The following is a 21041-nucleotide window of genomic DNA, read 5'->3' on the forward strand; positions in this document are numbered from 1 at the left end:
AATCAAACTTTCATTTTCGAAATGGTTCATAAAATTAAATGCAGGCATACTACCTCTACCATTTCAGACAGTTCACTAATCTGTTCAACACAAGCTTTTCACATTTCATTCCTTTACTGCTTTGAAAAGTAGGTCATGAGATGTGTTCACCTTTAACATAAACTGTCGCTGTGCATGACCACCAACAAAAGCCCATTTCGAGTTACATCCAAATGTTGGGCGATATAATAGGGATGAATAAAACAAATATCTCATGAACTGTCTACAAACCATTTCCACCGGAAACTGATTTGCTGTACTGTAAGCCTATTTGAGAAACGGCAGGGTAGCCTAGTGGTTAAAGCATTGGACTAGTAACCGGAAGGTTGCAAGTTCAAATCCCCGAGCTGACAAGGTACAAATCTGTTGTTCTGCCCCTGAACTGTTCCTAAGCAGTCATTGAAAATTGTATTTGTTCTTAGCTGACTTGCCAGGTAAAAAAAAAAAAAGTTGCAGTGTTACTTTCAGATTGGTGGTGAAATCATTTGTATTTTCAGTAATAACCACATAGGAGGCCAAGAAATGAAATCACACATTTGATGTGAAAATATTTGAATTGCACCCGATTGGTTGCCTATACCTGAGAAGCATGCAATGTAGAGAAGTGTGTTGTAAAACCAGTTGAATTGGTACTGGCTGCATGTGGCCCCCCTTTAGTTCATGTTGATATTAGGGAGATCATTTGGGAACGAAGCCTGCAATTCCAAAACTCCACACAGCTCTGAGGACATGCTTTCTGTTTCACTTTATATATATATTGAGAAATCAAAGCTACAATACAGTATGGATCCATATATAATTGTTTCATTCATATACCAACACAGAAAATAACTATAGGGGATCAGAGGCAAAATATCAATTCTAAAAAGGAAATGACAAAATGTACATTTTAGACATAGCATTTTTTTCCCCCCACATGACAATCAAATGATATTTAAGCTTAGAATGTTTTATTATAGTTTATTGTGATAGCATTTTTTCATTTTTAAGAAGAACCAACACAGCAAATAAATGTCGAGGGGGGTCACATATATACTCCAGGTTTGGCTTTTCCCGTGCCCCTCTGACGACAGACGAGATGTTCACCATAATATCTACTAACAGAACGCACAGCCAAAGAAAGCAAGGCTGTACACAGCCACTCACACACACCTACAGGAAAACGCTGCTCTGCACCGACGCTCCACAGCAGACTGCATGAAAAACAAATCCCCGAAGAGAAAAAAAATATGCAGGCTTGTATGTATAGACATACGCAGGTTGTTTGTGTGTAAGGAACACATGTATGCATTTAAGCATGCATGTACTGTCTAAATCTGTGTATGTATACATTTAGAGTATGCAATGTGTGTTTTAATGTAAGAATGTGTCTGAGCAAAATTAAGTTACTGGAATGATTCCGCCGCAACCTGGTTATGTTTCTCATTTTCTTCTGCTTTCCCAATCTTTCCATTAAGGCAAACAGCTGAGATCTCTTATCCGAGCAGAGGTGATCAAATTCTGGTATTTGTGGTTATTGAACACAGGTAAACACAAAATGTTGGCATTAAAATAGATGCAGAATATTGAGCCAAAGTTTCTATACACAGTCATAGCAGATCTAGGGCACAGAGATAGAGAGGGGCAAGGCAGGTGGCAGGACAAAAAGTAAATTAAGTCAAATATGATCTTAAAATGGTGTCAAAGCAGGTTTTTTTTTTGCAATACTGTTGCAGTTTCAAGCTCTATTCGTACAGTATAGATGTTCCCAGCAAATTCAAAGAATTCTAGCTTGGTCAACATACACTAAAGCAAGAAAGGATAACTGTAACTATATATACACACACACAGAATGTGACTGATAAATAGAGATTTAAAAAGAGTCCTGCTTTTTTTTTCCTTTTCTTCTTTTAACTTCACTTTAGACATGGCCGCTACTTCCGACACAGCTGTTTCTTTTATTTCAAACTTCGAGTTCACCCCACTTCCCCAAAGCTTTCTTTCTCCCACATGAAACCGATTAAAATACTATCGATGACCAACATTGTAGTGTTAAATACAATTAAGCTTTTAAGTCAAAAGGGCACAAAAAAAATCCTTACTTGGGAGTGAAAAAAAAAAAGACATTATCCACAACTGTCTGACAGATGTACAGATAGATATGCTGAGTCCCAATCCTAAAGCACCCTGCCTGTTTTAACACAACAGTAACAACCTATCAATCTACAACCAAGACAGGCTCCAATGCTCTTATACAGGGGCATGTTTTGCACCAGGACACTTTAATGTGTTTTGCTTGGTATTTTTGACTGACAGACACCTAGTACACGATTAGACTCTCCATTGGCAAGGCTGTGGGGAGGGGTTAAGAAAATGTTAGTGAGCCCGACCAGTCCAGTAGAAACACAAGGGGCGGGGCAAGGTGGGGTGGTATGGGACAGAGGGGCGAGGGGTGTTCAGCAGCATCCCCCTCCGGCCTGTTGACCCCCCTGGCTACCGGAGAGAGTGGAGTTGGTGGTAGCGTGCTGGGGCCCGATCTTAATACCGTTAGCCTGCCGAGACAAAACCACAACACAATGCAACCGGTTAGTGGATTCAGGCAGTCAGGAAAATGGATCGTGATGGTCAGGTGTGATTTTATGATTCAAGTTTGAGTGTGTGTTTTTATGGGGTGGATGAATTGGACATCATAACAAGCAATATCAATGGTGACAAATTCTCTTTGGCTCACAGTCACAGTCCTTTGTGTGGGAGAGGTGTACACACACACACTCAGCAGCAGCCAGCGGCACTTTCATCCATCGCACTGCTTTCATCTCCCCAGCCCTTCAGTGGCTGAAGAGAGCGCAGAGCGGCGGAAAGGCAGCACTCCACTGTGAGGCTGCTGTGGTTTTCAGCAGTAGTAGTAGCTCTTAAGGAAACTCTGCATCGCTCTAAATCAGATTTATAGTGTTAAGGGAGGAGGTGGAGGGGGTTTCTCAGTACGTTTGCCAGTGAGCGTCAGGGATTCTAGCCAGGGCTTCCCCCTTCGTCAGTCAGCTGATGCGGTTTGGACCGTGTGCCTGGCCTTGTTTTTTCTCTCTCCCCCTCTTTCTTTTTTTTACTCTTTCCTACTACTCTAATAAAAAGCATACCCAATGGCTGCTCAGGGGCTCGCCTCCTTCAGGCTGGCTGTAACCTTGTGGGATGTGAGGAATTTATGCGCTGGCCAGTAGCCAGGGCTAGCGGAGTGAGGCAAGGAGGGAGAGGAGAAGGGAGAAACGGAAGAACACACGGTGGAAGTTTTTCTTGGCAGACTGGAACCTGCTCTGCTTCATCTTTCTCTGAAGGAGGGAGAGAAGGAGTGTGGACTGCTGCAAATAAGCCTCTGCCTCGAAAATTTAAGTGCCGAGAAGGACGCATCGTCTCGCAGAACTATGTGGCTACGTAATAGGTTTAGCTAGCAATGGCTTTCTGGCCTTCAAAATGACCTTTGTTAGATAGGACAATATCCAACGGCTGTTCTGTAAAGGTGTTCTCTTTATTTACGGCCTCTTCACTCGGTTTACGACGTGGACTTAGGGCACTACAAAAGGAGCAAGGGTGTTTGACCACTTGCCCATACCTCAGTTGATGACTTATAATGGAAAAGATAAGCTATGTCAAGAAGATGGTATTTGTCAAAGTAGCAGTGTACAAAATGGACACTAAACGCATTTCTCTATCATGTCAAATTACCTCATTGTTGATGTCGAAGACACCCTCCTGAATCTTCTCGTATATCTCCTTCGCTGTGTTGATGAATGCCTGAAAAGGACACATAGCCAAATTAGTACAGGATCAGAGCTTACATCCACACAACAAACTAGACGTGACACTTAGATTAAAGAAACCAAGCCTCGCCCCAATCAAACCATATAAACTCAGCAAAAAAAAAGAAACGGCCCTTTTTCAGGACAGTCTTTGAAAGATTAATAAAAATCCAAATAACTTCACAGATCTTCATTGTAAAGGGTTTAAACACCGTTTCCCATGCTTGTTCAATGACTCAAACAATTAATGAACATGCACCAGTGGAACGGTCATTAATAAGACACTAACAGCTTACAGACGGTAGGCAATTAAGGTCAGAGTTATGGAAACTTAGGATACTAAAGAGGCCTTTCTACGGACTCTGAAAAACACCAAAAGAAAGATGCCCAGGGTCCCTTGCTCATCTGTGTGAACGTGCCTTAGGCATGCTGCAAGGAGGCATGAGGACTACATGTGTGGCCAGGGCAATAAATTGCAATGTCCGTACTGTGAGAAGCCAAAAGACAGCGCTACAGGGAAACAGGACAGACAGCTTGTAGGCCTGTTGCAAGGCAAATCCTCACCAGACATCACCGGCAACAACGTCGCCTATGGGCACAAACCCACCGTTGCTGGACCAGATAGGACTGGCAAAATGTGCTCTTCACTGACGAGTTGCGGTTTTGTCTCACCAGGGGTGATGGTCGAATTGACGTTTACCGTCGAAGGAAAGAGCGTTCCCCCTCAGCCTGTACTCTGGAGCGGGATCGATTTGGAGGTGGAGGGTCCGTCATGGTCTGGGGCAGTATGTCACAGCATCATCGGACTGAGCTTGTTGTCATTACAGGCAATCTCAACACTGTGCGTTACAGGGAAGACATCCTCCTCCCTCATGTGGTACCCTTCCTGCAGGTTCACCCTGACAGAACCCTCCAACATGACAATGCCACCAGCCATACTGCTCATTCTGTGCGTGATTTCCTGCAAGACAGGAATGTCAGTGTTCTGCCATGGCCAGAGAAGAGCCTGGATCTCAATCCCATTGAGCACGTCTGGGACCTGTTGGATCGGAGGGTGAGGGCTAGGGCCATTCCCCCCAGAAATGTCTGGGAACTTGCAGGTGCCTTGGTGGAAGAGCAGGGTGACATCTCTGGCAAATCTGGTGAAGTCCATGAGGAGGAGATTCACTGCAGCACTTAATGCAGCTGGTGGCCACACCAGGATGACTGTTACCTTTGTTCAGGGACACATTACTCCATTTCTGTTAGTCACAGGTCTGTGGAACTTGTTCAGTTTATGTCTCAGTTGTTGAATCTTATGTTCATATAAAACGCAGTTGACAGTGAGAGGATCTTTCTTTTTTTGCTGAGATATATGGGCCTCGTTGACTGAATAAGCTCTAAAGAGTGGGATATACAGGAGTTTAGGATGAGAGGCATTAGCACATGAGGCTCTGGCTTGTTGCCACAGAAAATCAATCTACAGCACTCCACTGTAAGAACAACGCGAGCAGACGTATAAACAGAAAAATTATCAACTGTAATGACGGATTGGGCCTGTACGATCGGTTTCTTTCAGTTGTACAGTACAAACATTCAAAGACCATTGAATTGGGAGAGCTAGCCTGAATTTACACCCTAGTTTAGGCCATAGTCATAACCTTACGTACACCTCAAAAACGAGCCTAGGGCAGGGCCCGCCTCTACACTAAATTCTGACTGAAATTCATATTTTTTGCACGGAGTGAGTGAGGCCTGCTACAGAATCTGAAAACAAATGTCCACCTCAGCTCAGGAGGCCCGGCCTGGTCCTGTCTCTACCCTCCCTGCCTCTTCATGCATTAACATATTAAACAGCAACAGATGTTTCCCTCCGCCTGAGGCAGAGCGCCCCCACCTGGCCATAGAGACCCAGGGCATAACCCAGGGACCCAGCATTAGCCTCAGCACAGGCAGAGAGCACATCTCTCTTCACATAGTGCTTACCGTAGGGTCAATGGAATATAAAAGAACGTCCACCCACCATGCCTTCTAAAAGATGAGGCATGATTGGCTTTCAGCTGTCGCGGGGGACAGGGGAGCGGAGGAGGGGGGAGGGGAGGTTATGAATATGGATGAGCTATAAGTGGGCGATGTACACGTCACGTCGCGGAGAGGGAGATGGAGGAGGAGAGGTATCGGGAGGATTCAGGGGACACTAATGAGACAAATTAATCATACCAGGGGTTTCTGCAGCAGGGAAGGGGGAAAGGCGGCAGAGGGGGAGGGTTCTATAAACCAGTCTCTCCATTCCTTAACTCCTCAGAAAGAGAGTCTGGCTACCCAGCACACTGGAGAACAGACGTGCATGTGTGCGTTGGTGTGTGTGTGTGTGTATTTGTCTGAGCAAGAAAGGGGGGGGGTATATTAATGGGCAAACGTGTGAGTGTGAGAAAATGTTGACAACACACACACAATAAATAGCACAGTGTGAGCAGGAGGTACCTCTTCTACGTTGGATGCAGTCTTGGCGGAGGTCTCCATGAAGATGAGGCCGTGCTCTCTGGCGAAGGCCTCTCCCTCCTCCTTCTTCACCTCTCTCCTGGACTCCAGGTCACTATGGGGACAACAAAAACACTTGATATATACAGTACCACAGACCTGCGTTACGCTAGTACGGTCTTGTGTTTTGCACCAAATGATCTGCTAATTCATTCTGTCACTTTTGCCAGTTAGGAGATATGTCATCTAACTAGAGGAGACAAGAGCACACACAGGGAGCAGGGGCTGTGAAACTGGGTGGGCGCATTTCAATTGTCAAACAACTACTTCTCCCTTTTTCCTTTCCTTCATCAGCAATTGTATCATAAAATTGACCCGGTGAAAGCAAATTACACAGTCAAGCATCCACCATTTTGATTTGACATCGTCAATAGATCTGAAAGTGTAGGTTAAGAGGAAATTAGGAAAGGGTGACATTTCAGACTTTTGAGGCGCACCCAGTTTAGCCATGACAACCATGACAGGGTTGTTCGGTAACCATGAGTGACAGGGAGATGAATCTGACCTCTTGTTCCCAATGAGCATGATGACCATGTTGGAGTTGGAATGTTGGCGAGCATCCTCTAACCAGGTTGTTAAGTGGTTGAAGGTGTCCCTTCTGTAATAAAAGGAACATTGGAGCAACACTGAGCATAACACAATACATGGTCCTTTCCTAGTAAACTAATACATACAAATGTAATTCATTAGGTGAATGTAGGTCCCTTTTGGAACAACAAAAGTGGATCTACATGAGCAAAATAAAAAGGACATTGGCGGGAGAAAATGCATTCAATTAAACCCCCAATGTAATTATACAAACATCAATCTTAGTCGCTCTAACTACGGTTAAACTGTATTAGCTGGATAATATATTACTTTTCCTTTCCTCCTAAACAAATGCATTAAAAATACATAATTCTCCTTATATCAAGAGCAACAGTCATGACCTGAAGGGAGGACCTTGGGTGAGGAAAGTTGACTTAGTTACCACAGTGGTCCTAGTGTTTATATAGATTGATAAGGTCTGGGGAGAAAATGGCCACAAGACTGACCTTGTGATGTCGTACACTAGCAGGGCGCCGGCTGCCCCTCTGTAGTAGGACCGAGTGATTGAGCGGAAGGATTCTTGGCCGGCCTGAGAAAAACATTTTTTAAATATATTTTTTAAACATGCACACAAACAGATATAGTACACACACAGAGACGCTCAGTTAAAGTAAAGACAGAGCTCGGCACTGAAGCATAGTAACCTATAGTTAAAAGGGTACAAAGAAGAGCCAGCAGTAGCACCAAACAGTGGAAGCAGTAGTAGCAGGGTTAGGCTATTTTACGTTTGCGTTGTCTAGCGACGATTGTTTGACAGCCATTGTCGATGGTGATAACATCGTGATGTCACAAACGATGGTTTAGCATATTTGAATTAGACTGCATCTCCGGAGTCCGCCAGCGCACAACAGCGCAGCGAACACACAGCAGGGCAAAACAGCAGTAGTAAGTATAAATATGAATATAGTATCAACTCTAAAAAGGAGTCTTAGTCCAAGTGCTCAAGGCTGTGTTAGGACAGACAAAATGCTACGGTGTCTGGTACCCTATATTACTAGGGTCAGGGGCTCTTCTGAGCCAAGGTTCTGAAATACTCCTAGCTCAAGCAATGTTTTACTCATTCATGACCTGCCTAGTCCCTACCCCACTCCAGGCTTCCTAGTCCCTACCCCACTCCAGGCTTCCTAGTCCCTACCCCACTCCAGGCTTCCTAGTCCCTACCCCACTCCAGGCTTCCTAGTCCCTACCCCACTCCAGGCTTCCTAGTCCCTACCCCACTCCTCCACTCCAGGCTTCCTAGTCCCTACCCCACTCCTCCACTCCAGGCTTCCTAGTCCCTACCCAACTCTTCCACTCCAGGCTTCCCAGTGTCTTTCCCTAATCCATACACATTCCTAACACAATAGAAATTCTCAACTGGAGCGCCATTATTCCAAAACCAAGCTTCCTGGTTTTCCCTCTGCAGCTAGGAGGAGCACAGGCAAGCCCCTGTCACAGTGTACAAAAGGCTCCTGTCTTTCTCTACGTCCCATCCCTGACTGACTGACTCCTCACAAACAAGGGGCCCACTGTGTTCCACACAGCCCATAACATAACATGCTACAACTTTGGCCAATCACAACTCCCCGTTCTCTCACCACAGTCAGTGGTTGGTTTGTACAGCAGGCAGGCAGACAAGAGCTGTCTGTAGATACCATTGTCAGTGTTTGATAAGGTGGCTTCCCTCTTCCCTGGATAGCTGCTGAAGACTGAGTCTGGATCTTCTCTACCTCTTCTGTTCTGTTTCCTTCTGGCCTGGCAGCAGGTGAGTGCGAGCCAGGCAGCCAATGCCCCAGCACATTTGAATTCAATAAGGCCCAGTCAGTCCCTCCACTAGTCCGTGGCAACAGTCCCCCGAGGCAGCTGCTAACATTGGAGCTAATGGAGGCCATTGTGAATAAATGATGAATGACACTTTTATGCCTGCCATCTGCCAGAGCTCAAAGGTTACAGGAAGGCCAGAAATGCAGATTTTGTCTATTACATCACCCCCAGGGCAGGCAGTGCCTCCCGGCTCCTCCTCCTGTGCACACACACACACACAGGGACACCCACACACTGATAAGGCTACACGGCCAGTACACACACCCTGTGTTTGATTGTGACTCTGTCTTGGCAGGGTGGACATGTGGTGGTCTGGGATGTAGGCTAAACCACAAAGAATTCTAATGGAAGGGATAGTCATAGTGGTGTGTTGAAAATACCCATAAGCCTTTGTTATGTTCGAACCCGGGTCTCCAGATATTACATTTACATCATTTAGCAGACGCTCTTATCCTGTGCGGCTTACAAGAGCAATTAGGGTTACGTGCATTGCTCAAGGGCACACCGGCAGATTTTTCACCTGGTCGGCTCGGGGATTCGAACCAGCGACCTTTTGGTTAGTGACTGAAAAAGTTAACATGTGGCCTAGAAAGTACACAGCAGCAGCAGCAGCAGGCACTACATCGGTGGCCCAGAAGGCCTCTCTAGGGCCTAGGACTCTACTACCACCACCATCCATCAGCATTACTGCTGTGGGATTCTATTCTTATTAGTAGCGCTGTGTCTCCCCCTACAGGCCAACATACATACTACACCAGATCATCTCCTGCAGCATTCATATTTTCTCAGCACTGCACAGGGACTCACCAGAAGGGCACAAAGAGAAACCTTAATTATCACTTCACACGTCAACCTTCACATCTAAAACACCATTCAAAAAGTCTAAATAGTAAATGTCACAAGGACATAGCTGAGAGAGTCTATTTGAAAAGAGGGTGAAACGTGTCAACAGCCAACTGACATAACGCTGTTGTGTAGGCGCAATCATTCTTTCCTTTGCAACATGTCCATGCTGACACATGCATATATCAGAGGGGACAGGGGGGGGGGGGGGGGGGGGGAAGAGCTAGTCCTGCTGTACAAGAGTCCATTAGGGAGATACCCCATATTGGATCTAATATTTAAGACTATTTTAATGCTGTATGTGTTGAAGAGTTCAGAGAAAAAAAAAACATATTAGACTTGTCTTGTTAGACTTGGTGGGTTATATTGGGTGAATTACACACTGAGTGGATGCCACTCATCATACTACATGGATGTGATCGTCACTAGGTGGAAAACCTTCACTTTGATAAGATACTGTTTTTGCGCTAATGTATTCATACATTAATGATTACAGTTTACTCCATAAATTCAATTCAGATAAAGTTCCAATTCCATTTAATTGAAACGGGACCATATAATACTGGCTACATTTAGGGAGTCAAATAAATAATAATAAAACACTGACCAATTTGTAAAATACTAATAATCCTTTCAACATTTTTTTTTCAACGGGGTGACAAAAAAAAGTGGTAAAAAAAAAGGAAAATAGCGTTGCGTCATCTAGGCTGGACGCGGTGGGAGAATTAAGGCTAACTGACAGGCTCACCGCTGAACTCGCCATCGTTCTTCTCGAACACAGAGGACATAAAACAATAGAGTTAAGACTGATATCGATTGAGACATTACATATTTTACTATACGCTTTTCATTCATGCGAAATTCCTGTTATTTTTCGAAACTCTCACAAAAACAAGAGTATGTCTGAAATATCAACGGAACACTGAGCGTAGCGCAAGTTTTTATATTTTCAAAGCCTTTTACATTTAATTCCACTCATGTCATGTTATTTTTGCGACCCGCGGAAACAACTTTGCAGACGACCACCACATGTAAAAATCCTCAAAAGTTGCTGCGAGAAAGCGGCACCGCTCTGTCAACAGACAGTGTACTTATTATCGGACGCATTAGGTTACAAAATCAAACTTTTTGGATATAATGTTAATGAATCATATTTGTCTTGGTAAATGTGTTTATAACATACGTGAAATGACCAAAGCGTTTGTTAAGCCACTCTGGGCAGACATCAATACATTCTTCTTTATCGTTCCTGACAACTGGATGCTATCAAACAGTCCCAAGGCGTTACATAACGTCAATTTCAGTTGCACAACGTTTTGAAATATAGTGCTACACTGTGCCCTAATGAATACCACTAAGGAGTCAACTGTATTCAGGTAAAATCACATCTGTTAATGTGGTACGGGGCAGGTATCTTACCGTGTCCCAGATCTGCAGCTTGATCTGTTTACCATCTATAGTGATCATCCGCGCCCCAAACTCCACACCTGGGAAAGACAACCACCAGGTTACACAGTCAGTCTACATCTCTGTTGGTCCAGGAGTTTTTCCATGGCCACGTGATCGGAGCAGGAAAAAATTAATGAACGGGCCCTTAGTTCTAGGCTAGTATTTCATGGTCAGGAAAAAGTCCTGGTCTTAACCATAAGCTAGATATCAGCTTCCACCACAAATACGCCCTGGCTAAAAGCCTATGGTGTATCGAGGTTACAGTAGATTGTCTGATCTACTACACTAGCAGACACTGGTCAAACTAGTACACATTAAATCTTTAAAATGCTAATACATCTCGCTCTCTCCTAATGCCAACACATCTCCCTCATCTTTACAGGTTAGACCAGAGGCGAGGGATGAAAATCCTTAAGAAATGAATTAATACGCTGAGGGGATCTGAGCAGAATGCTCAGATGATTTAATTGTGGTCCCTCCAGTGCATCAGGGCAGTGCAGAAGCAGGATACATTTTAAAATCGCAGTCGGTCATTAAAACGTTATAATGACGTGTGATATAAAGGAGTCTTACCGATAGTGAGGTCATGCACCGGCTGAAACCGCTTGTCTGTGAACTGTAATAATAGGCATGATTTCCCAACACCTGCAAAACAAACATGCACGGTTAAACAGAGGCACACATACATGAACAAATAGGGGCTCTGTCAGCATAGGGGATATTCTACATTAAGGAAATTACGCAGACTCATGTTTTTCAGTTAAAAATGTCAAAGTTTAACAAAAACCATACAACTACGCACAATTATTCATTTTTTGTACTTAACCCCTATTTCTCCTTAATATCCAACTGGTAGTTACAGTCTTGTCCCGTCGCTGCAACTCCCCTACCGACTCGGGAGAGGCGAAGGTCGAGGGCCTTGCGTCCTGAGAAACAAGACCCAGCCATGCCCCACTGCTTCCTGACACACTGCCTGCTCAATCCGGGAGCCAGCCGCACCAATGTGTCGGAGGAAACACCATACAACCGGAGACCGGATGCGCGTGCATGCGCCCAGCCCGCTACAAGGAGTCGCTAGAGCGCGATGGGACAAGGCCTTCCTGGCCAGCCAAACCCCCCCCCCCCTCCCCCTAACGACACTTGGCCAATTGTGCCTTATGGGTCTACCGGTTGCGGACGGCTGCAACAGCCCGGGATCGAACCCGGGTCTGTAGTGACGCTACACCACTCGGGAGGCTGCACAAGGAGGACTTTTAACAATTAAGACAGAAAATGTGACAGAAACACATTCCCTGGAAGAACAGTGAAGGTGCAAAGTTTGGTAAAAAAAACACAAAAAAAACTAATTTTGTTAGCCTTTATTTAACTAGGCAAGTCAGTTAAGAACAAATTCTTATTTTTAATGACGGCCTAGGAACAGTGGGTTAACTGCCTGTTCAGGGGCAGAACGACAGATTTGTACCTTGTCAGCTCGGGGGTTTGGGGCTCGGGGGTTTCTATTACCAAACTCGGTATCTGCACTGTTCTTCCAAGTAAATGTGTGTCAATTGTTAAAAGTAGTCCTTGTACATAGAGATTTATGGTTCGTTAACCTTAGAAATCAATGGATTTTGTTTGGCATACATTTTAAAGTGAAAAATCAGAGTCGCAGGGTAATTCCTTTACTGTGGAATTTCCCATGACTAACATTAGCTAGTCACACACACACACTCTAAAACCAGCCACTCTAGTCAGCTGTACCTGTGCCCCCCCAAAAAAGTGTCCTTTTTAAATAGTGAAATAACATGTTTTCAGCATTTTTATTTCCACGAATGATCAAAACTCTCAGGCTCTCGTCCCTCTGCAGCAGACACAGTGAGCATTATCTTTGGAACATCAAATTGCAAAACATATAGCATTGTGAGAAATGTTATTTTACCTTTATTTAACCAGGTGGGCCAGTGAAAGAGGTGTTGGCTTTGGGGATGACCAGTGAAATATACCTGCTGGAGCACGTGCTACTGTTGGGTGTTGCTATGGTGACCGGTGAGCTGAGATAAGGCAGAGTTTTACCTAGCAAAGACTTAGATGACCTGAAGCCAGTGGGTTTGGTGACAAATATGTAGCGAGGACCAGCCAACGAGAGCATACAGGTCGCAGTGGTGCGTAGTATATGGGGCTTTGGTGACAAAACGGATGGCACTGATTGACTGCATCCAATTTGCTTAGTAGAGAGTTGGAGGCTAATTTGTAAATGACGTCGCTGAAGTCAAGGATCGGTAGGAGTCAGTTTTACGAGGATATGTTTGGCAGCATGAGTGAAGGAGACTTTGTTGCGAAATAGAAAGCCGATTCTAGATTTAATGTTGGATTGGAGATGCTTAATGTGGGTCTGGAAGGAGAGTTTACAGTCTAACCAGACACCTAGGTATTTATAGTTCTCCACATATTCTAAGTCAGAACTGTCCAGAGTAGTGAAGCTAGTCGGGCAGGCGGGTACGAGCAGCGATCAGTTGAAGAGCACGCATTTCTTTTTACTAGCATTTGAGAGCAGTAGGAGGCCACAGGAGTGGTGTATGGCGTTTATGCTCTTTTGGAGGTTTGTTAGCACAGTGTCCAAAGAAGGGCCAGATGTATATGGTGTCGTCTGCGTAGAGGTGGATCAAAGAATCACCCGCAGCAAGAGCGACATCGTTGATATATACAGAGAAAAGAGTCGGCCCGAGAATTGAATCCTGTGGCAACCCCATGGAGACTGCCAGAGGTCCAGACAACAGGCCCTCCGATTTGACACACTGAACTCTGTCTGAGAAGTAGTTTGTGAACCAGGCGAGGCAGTCATTAGAGAAACCAAGACTGTTGTGTCTGCCGATAAGGATACGGTGATTGACAGAGTCGAAAGTCTTGGCCATGTCGGTGAAGAAGGCTGCACAGTACTGTCTTTTATCGATGGCGGTTATGATATCGTTTAGTACCTTGAGTGTGGCTGAGAAAGGCAGGGTAGGATGGTTATAGGTCTAACAGTTTGGTCTAGAGTGACAACCCCTTTGAAGAGGGGGATGACCACGGCCGCTTTCCAATCAATTGCAATACATATCGTATCGGCACCTAAGTATCGTGATTTCATATTGTGAAGTCCCTGAATCTTTAATTTGACGTTAGACATCAGAGTAATAGAAAGAGTAAATGCCCTACAGCCCTCTGACTACACCCACACAACCGTAGAGAAGCTCAGTCAGACCGGCTGGAGCCTCGCTCTAGTTAGCATATCAAGAGGCTTCTGGCACGTGGCTGGTCAAACAAGTAGAATTCTGTCACGCGTTTCTGGAATTGATAGTGGATGCTTTAAACCACTGATTCAGGGTCGGATATTATTTCATGCCCTCAATGGTTCAGTTTGGGAGTGGGATAGTGTTATCGGTTCTTAGATCTGGGGTTAAGAAGAGCGATCTATTCCAAGATTTCTTCAGAAGGATCCATATCAGAGGCCATGTCAACATGACGCTCTTGATATGGATAAAATGGCCGGCCCTAATGTCAACCCACAAAATGTCAAATGCCACGACTCATGAGGTTGTTTGGTGTGACGAAACCAAGATATTCCTAGGTAGCAATGACCATAATGAATGCAAAAAACTTTTCACAAATTAGACTCAAGGCTTAAATATAACGTGTGACGTGCTCCTGTGAGAGAAAATAACCAAACGTGACCGTGAAACACACCGCCACACAGTGGAGGGGGGACCTGTGAAAACCTGTGTGCTGCACCACATGGTTACAACGCAAACAGGTAGGGCCGGGACGATACCAGTATCGTGATACTCGTTAGTATTGTGGATTTAACTTCTTTAGGAAAACATACCTAATGTTGGAAACAAATGTCATTATGTTGTCACCCAGAGTCACATTAATTTATTTTCCAAGCTATAGCACACAATATTTTACATACAGCAGGTTTTTGAGACCAAAGAGTTGTCTGGTACATATTTTCATTTTTTGCAATGGAAAACATTACGATGATACTGGACACCAGAGAAGGCTTTCATTTGTGTTTTTATGGGTTACCATTGCCATGCAGGGGAGCCAGGGTGATGGAAGACACCATGAGAAGGATGTACAGAAACAACAAAGCAAAGTCACCACAACATTACCATGCACCTGCTAGCCAATCAGCCTCTAGCTCTGAATAGATGTGTGCATGTGGTTCTTTAGTGGTCAGGTCATTATCATTAAAAACAAACTGCAAGTTCAATTAGACTGGCCTGCCAAATCAAAGATTAGCCTAAGCAAGCTGTAGGCTAATTACTATGTTGGACACTATGTCTAGTGTTTTGTGGTGCATATGGTTCTTTGAAAACAGCTGTTGCTTTTTCATGATAGGCCTATATTTTATTTAACCTTTAACTAGTCATTGTAAACTAATTATTATTTACAATGACAGCCTACCCTGGCCAAACCCTAACGACGCTGGACCAATTGTGCACCGCCCTATGGGACTACCAGTCACGGCTGGTTGTGATACAGCCTGGAATCGAACCAGGGTGTATAGTGACCCCTCTAGCACTGAGATGCAGTGCCTTATACCGCTGCGCCACTTGGGAGCCCCCTATATGCTAAGAAGCATTTAAATTGTACTGTGTACCATGTGTAATCTGTGCATATGACAAATAAAATTTCACTCATTGAAATACAGCAATTGATTTGGCACTGATGTGAATATAAACTGTTTCCATTTCATCCAGGTGAAAACACTAGGTTCTGCAGGCTGAGAAAAACATTCATCTTTTTGGACAGAAGGGGATTCTCCACCGTCACCTCATCTAGCCTAGTAAACAACAACAGGATATATCTAACAGCTCCAACAGCTGGGATAGCCATCCCTAAACTGCAGTCATGTAGAATGGGAATGAGCAATATGATAGCTTGGGATGGCCCACAGTGAAGCTAGCGGATGACAGGTCTGTGGTGTTGCAACTGGACTGTTTACTGCTAGGCTTAGTACCAGAGGCAGAGAGGACAGCAGGAGCGATATCGGCTCCCAGCATGCTCGGTCTTTCAGAGAGGGAAAACTCCCATTTATAGATGCTTAATGATTGAGCGGTGTAATTTGGAGTTTCTGACTAGGAAAAAAGTTATGTCTAAGGTCTAGGCGTAAAATGACTTTTGCACAGAAAGGGACATGGGCCTAGGCTACTTAAGGTGGACGGAACATAAAGCTGGGACCAAAATATTTTTGGCACCATCCATACCCATCACTTATCGCAGACATTTTAATACTAGAGAAATGTGAAGTTTGAAAAAATGAAATAAGTTCGCTAATATGGATGATTGTTAATGGGACAATTGACAGCTACAACCATCAAACCAATAGTAATAGTTTAAAGGATGTGGTGCACATTGTTATAAAAGTATCGTTCTATTTATTGTTATCGTATTAATCCAGGCAATTTACACATGACCAAAAGTATGTGGACACCTGCTCGTCAATCTCATTCCAAAATCATGGGCATTAATATGGAGTTGGTCCCCCCTTTGCTGGTATAACAGCCTCCACTCTTCTGGAAAGGCTTTCCACTAGATGTTGGAACATTGCTGCGTGCGACTTGCTTCCATTCAGCCACAAGCATTAGTGAGGTCAGGCACTGATGTTGGGTGATTAGGCCTGGCTTGCAGTCGACGTTCCAATTCATCTCAAAGGTGTTTGATGGGGTTTATAGTCAGGGGTCTGTGCAGGCAAGTTCTTCCACACCGACTGTATGGATCTCGCTTTGTTCACAGGGGCATTGTTGGAAGCACAGAATAATCTAGAATGTCATTGTAGGCTGTGGTGTTAAGATTTCCCTTTACTGGAACTAAGCGGCCAAGCCCGAACCATGAAAAACAGCCCCAGACCATTATTCCTCATCCACCAAACTTTACAGCTGCACTATGCAATCGGGCAGGTAGCGTTCTCCTGGCATCCAGCAAACCCTGCGACTACTCGGCCATGGAAATCCATTTCACGAAGCTCCCGACGAACACTTACTGTCCTGCCGTTGCTTCCAGGGGTAGTTTGGAATCCTGTAGTGAGTGTTGCAACCGAGGACATACAATTTTTACGTGCTACGGGCTTCAGTACTCGGCGGGCCAATTCTGTGAGCTTGTGAGGCCTACCACTTTGCAGCTGAACTGTTGTTGCTCCTAGATATTTCCACTTCACAATAACACTTACAGTTGACCGGGCAGCTCTAGCAGGGTAGACAATTGACAACACGATTTATTGGAAAGGTGGCATCCTATGACATTAACACGCTGAAAGTCACTGTGCTCTTCAGTAAGGCCATTCTACTGCCAATGTTTGTCTACGGAAATTGCATGGCTGTGTGCTATATTTTATACACCTGTCAGCATAAGGTGTGGCTGAAGAAGAATCCACGAATTTGAAGGTGTGTTCACATACTTTTGTATATATAGCATATATATGCCCATATATATGGGCAATATGGATTTTTGTCCATATCGCCCAGCTCTTACAGAACATTCTTATATAGTCTTCCCCAATAGTAACACACGTGCCTAAATTATAACTATACCACCCAACTAATCTCACGTTACATGACAGGCATTACTGATTCTGATCAACTTCTTCATTACACAAATGGGGAATGTGAATTCTTAGTCCATGACAGCAATAGTATTTCGAAGTTGGGCTTGGAGTTTTTTTCTGTTAACTAAAAACTCATGGCCCTAGTTTCTGGTCAGGAAACTCTAGTAATGAGTAATTACACTAATAAACGTAAGGAGTTGGCCTAACTCTCCTAGATGTAGTCGAGTCTGGAAAATAATAAACGGAAAGATTTGTACTACCCCTAAATGCTAACCGCTGAGTTGTGTGTTGGTAATGGCATCTCATGTTTTGAAACAACCATCATATGATATGCTGTCAGCAAATACTTAGTCAAATTCTGCCCTTTCATCTTAGAGAAATGCAGGGGCTCAAGCTGGTAAATCTGTTATTGGCTTCCCTGGGTGCAGGATACACTTCCCTGATACTTTTAAACCGAGTAAAACAGTAGGTTGTTACTTTTAAAGACCTCATACACCCTTGAATGTACAGGCCTTAGTGATCAATCAGTAAAGAGATGGAAGTCATAGCATCACTCCCTGTGGACTCGAGACACCAAAATGGTTACAGGTACACTTAACGTCAGGTGGACCAGCTACATGTGTTTATTTCTCAGCATCATCATAGACTGACATTCTCTCTAGCCAGAGGTTACCTTTAACTATCTCAGTAGATCTTCTGCCCTGGGCAAAATGCTGAGCTATTAGGCTATTTCAGCAAGGATCAGGGTTGAGCTGTTAAGCAACATATTCAAAATAACACTGTTCTAACCAAATAAGACGAAGACGCACATAGCGAAAGTTAGTAGCACGGTTATTGATAAACAAGTACCTACGTTGCCTGCTAAGTCAACCTACGGGAAGATTATATATGCTTGCGTTGGCAGCTTCCACGATATTCCTTCGGTTACAGTTCTAGACCTCGTCTAGCAACAACAAATGACAAACTGTGTAACATTAACCGACACAATACCCGTGTAGGAGTACATTATGTCAGTTAAACACGACCATGAAAGCCTAGACCGCTACTGTAAAACCCTAGCCATGGAGGCGGCCGTAGGAAACCGTATCAAAACTCTGTAAAACGCCATTTCGAGGGAGAGAGGGCTTGTGGCCTTGTTGTGGCTCAGAGATATACGTTACAAGTTCGCAAAAAACAAAAACAGAAAGCCCAGACCATTGATGTGAATGAGTCCAAAGGGGCTGACATGGTCTGTGCAAGCACCCATGTCGTTTAAGTGCTGTCAAATTAGATAACGTTAACTGTTGTTGACAGCTAACGTTAGATACAGCTAGCTAACCAACGACATTAGCCTAGGCTAGTTAGCATTGCTAGCTTAGCACCCCACTCTCACAATGCACAGCGGAAAGACAATAGGCCGTCAGCTTGTTGGTGTTTTCAACAGTTGCTAAATTAGCACACTAGCTGACCACAAATTGTGCGATGTGATGGAAAATAATGTTTTCTATTTCACGTTAAAGACAAGTTAATGACATACTATTAACGCTGTTAGCAAGCGAGAAATAGATATGTCATCCCACCCCTTGCGTCTCCGCTTTTACCACGTCACTGGACTCTCCACCACTGCGGAAATAAAAGATAGCGGTTAACGTTAGCTGTCGTTAGCAATCTTTGCTACCAGTGAATACTTACCCGTGTCTCCGATAATGATGTATTTGAAGAGGTACGCATATGCCATGGCCACTGGGTCCTGTGTCAACCTGCCTCGGCCGTTTACTGTGGCTTCGCTACTTGAAACTATGAAAATTGTCTATATAACCGTCTCGGTAATCGTTATTGCTTTGCCTTACTAGCCTTCTTTCTCTCTTCAAAGGGAAGGAACAATAAACACTTCCAAGCTTCTACTGACGACGTCATATGTTCCGCCCTCGCCACGCACGCAAGAAAAGGAAAAAAAGATAATTTTGCCCCCGGAAGTCCGTCATCTTGCCCTCACCACCCAGTTCTTCTTTTTCTTCTTCTTCTTTGGTATAATGGCGTTACCATAACCATTTGCCACTAACAGTTTTTTATTAAATATTATGTCACTTAGAAGACTCTTCTTTTTATCACATTTTAAAATGTGTATCTTCAAAGTGGTTGGCATGTTGTGTAAATCAAATGATACAAACCCCCCCCAAAATCTATTTTAATTCCAGGTTGTAAGGCAATAAAATAGGAAAAATGCCAAGTGGGGTGAATACTTTCGCAAGTCACTGTATTACCTCAATTACCTAGATTAACGCACATTGACTCTGTACCGGTGCCCCCTGTATAAAGCCTTGTAACTTAATTTTATTGTTGCTCTTTAGTTATTTGCTATTTTCTTTTTTTAAATGTTTATTTATTATTTATTTCTTGTTTACTTCAGTTTATTTAGTAAATACTTTCTGAACACTTATTTTGATGATGATGAAGTCCATGTGTGCGTAATGATGGGCAGCAGGTGTGCGTAATGATGGGGAGCTGGTGTGCTTAATGAAGATTGTGGTTAGTAGACTGGTGACGTCGAGCGCCGGAGCAGGAGTAGGCGTGACAATGGGAAGTTGATGGAATATTCTCCTAACCCACAGAAAACTGGACAAATGAATGTTCTTGCAACGTTCTCATTTAACGTGACTTGAACATGGCAACCATGTTCTGTGTATTTTTGGTGGATGTTGATGGAATCTTCTAACCCACAGAAAACTGGACAGAGTCAGAACGTCACCTGATGGTCCCAAAGAAACGTTCTCGACCCCCAAAAATATTGTTTCATCATTACACATCACCCCTTGTTACTCTGGTCGAGCCAATCAAGGCTCTAATTGGTGAACCACGGATCCATTCACAGTTCTTTATTTGTTGGCAAGGTTGTGGACACTCGTACACACACATACAATGCTTTAACATACAATGTTTTCAACTTACATATTTGGCACACATGATTACCTTGTGCATGTTCATTTTTACTGTAATTATTATTCAACATGTCCTCTTCTGGGACTTTAACTCACAACCTCTTGGTTCATGGTTCATGGCATTCCGATCTTCCTGCTAAAATATTTTTGGGGCTAAATTGACTCTACCGAGAGTTGTTTTATCCCTAAAGAGAGTGATACGCTACCTGGAGTTAGCGTTGATAACTGGAGTTCATTGGGACTGTAAAAAAGGCATTTCTGCTCCTCTCCTCTCTACACTTTCAAAATCCTAAAATTGCTGAGCCTTTCACATTAAACAACCATCATTCCTGTAGTTTTTTTTGTCTTGCCAAACGTAGTGTTGCTCACACTGAACGATGTGGCACAGGCAGGGGTCACACTGGAATATTCTTCACTTGATCGTGAGGATTGTCAATACCACACTGTCTCGCAAAAAAAAAGAGGATGTGATTAGATTTAATGTAGCTAGAACAAGCTGTGGCTCAAAGCAGTTATTATTGTATTGGTTGCACAAGTGCTTATGCA

The 21041-nt window shown here is 43.9% G+C and overlaps 1 protein-coding gene across 2 annotated transcripts; it reads right to left on the reverse strand.

Annotated features, from left to right (window-relative positions):
• Positions 1-972: 972 nt before the first annotated feature.
• Positions 973-19539, reverse strand: LOC109875234 (ras-related protein Rab-2A). 2 transcript variants are annotated; one of them, XM_020467495.2, is made up of 8 exons: positions 19249-19539; positions 11586-11657; positions 10983-11050; positions 7364-7446; positions 6835-6927; positions 6273-6384; positions 3736-3804; positions 973-2570 (listed from the first exon to the last, which is right to left on the reverse strand). In XM_020467495.2, exons 1-8 carry the CDS (start codon positions 19292-19294, stop codon positions 2475-2477), a joined length of 639 nt encoding a protein of 212 aa, XP_020323084.1. In that variant the 5' UTR covers positions 19295-19539; the 3' UTR covers positions 973-2474. The 2 variants fall into 2 exon arrangements, with proteins under 2 accessions (XP_020323084.1, XP_031665814.1); XM_031809954.1 differs by lacking the exon at positions 19249-19539 and adding an exon at positions 19137-19174.
• Positions 19540-21041: the final 1502 nt, after the last annotated feature.

This window comes from Oncorhynchus kisutch, linkage group LG30, assembly GCF_002021735.2.
Source record: "Oncorhynchus kisutch isolate 150728-3 linkage group LG30, Okis_V2, whole genome shotgun sequence".
Lineage (NCBI taxonomy): Eukaryota > Metazoa > Chordata > Actinopteri > Salmoniformes > Salmonidae > Oncorhynchus > Oncorhynchus kisutch.

Excerpts from the sequence above, each read along its gene's own strand:
- LOC109875234 (XM_020467495.2), bottom strand. The coding sequence starts at position 19,294 with ATGGCATATGCGTACCTCTTCAAATACATCATTATCGGAGACACGG. Across the intron at positions 6,928-7,363 it reads CTAGTGTACGACATCACAAG|AAGGGACACCTTCAACCACT; the intron begins GTCAGTCTTGTG and ends CTTTTATTACAG. Across the intron at positions 3,805-6,272 it reads CTGCATCCAACGTAGAAGAG|GCATTCATCAACACAGCGAA; the intron begins GTACCTCCTGCT and ends TGTCCTTTTCAG.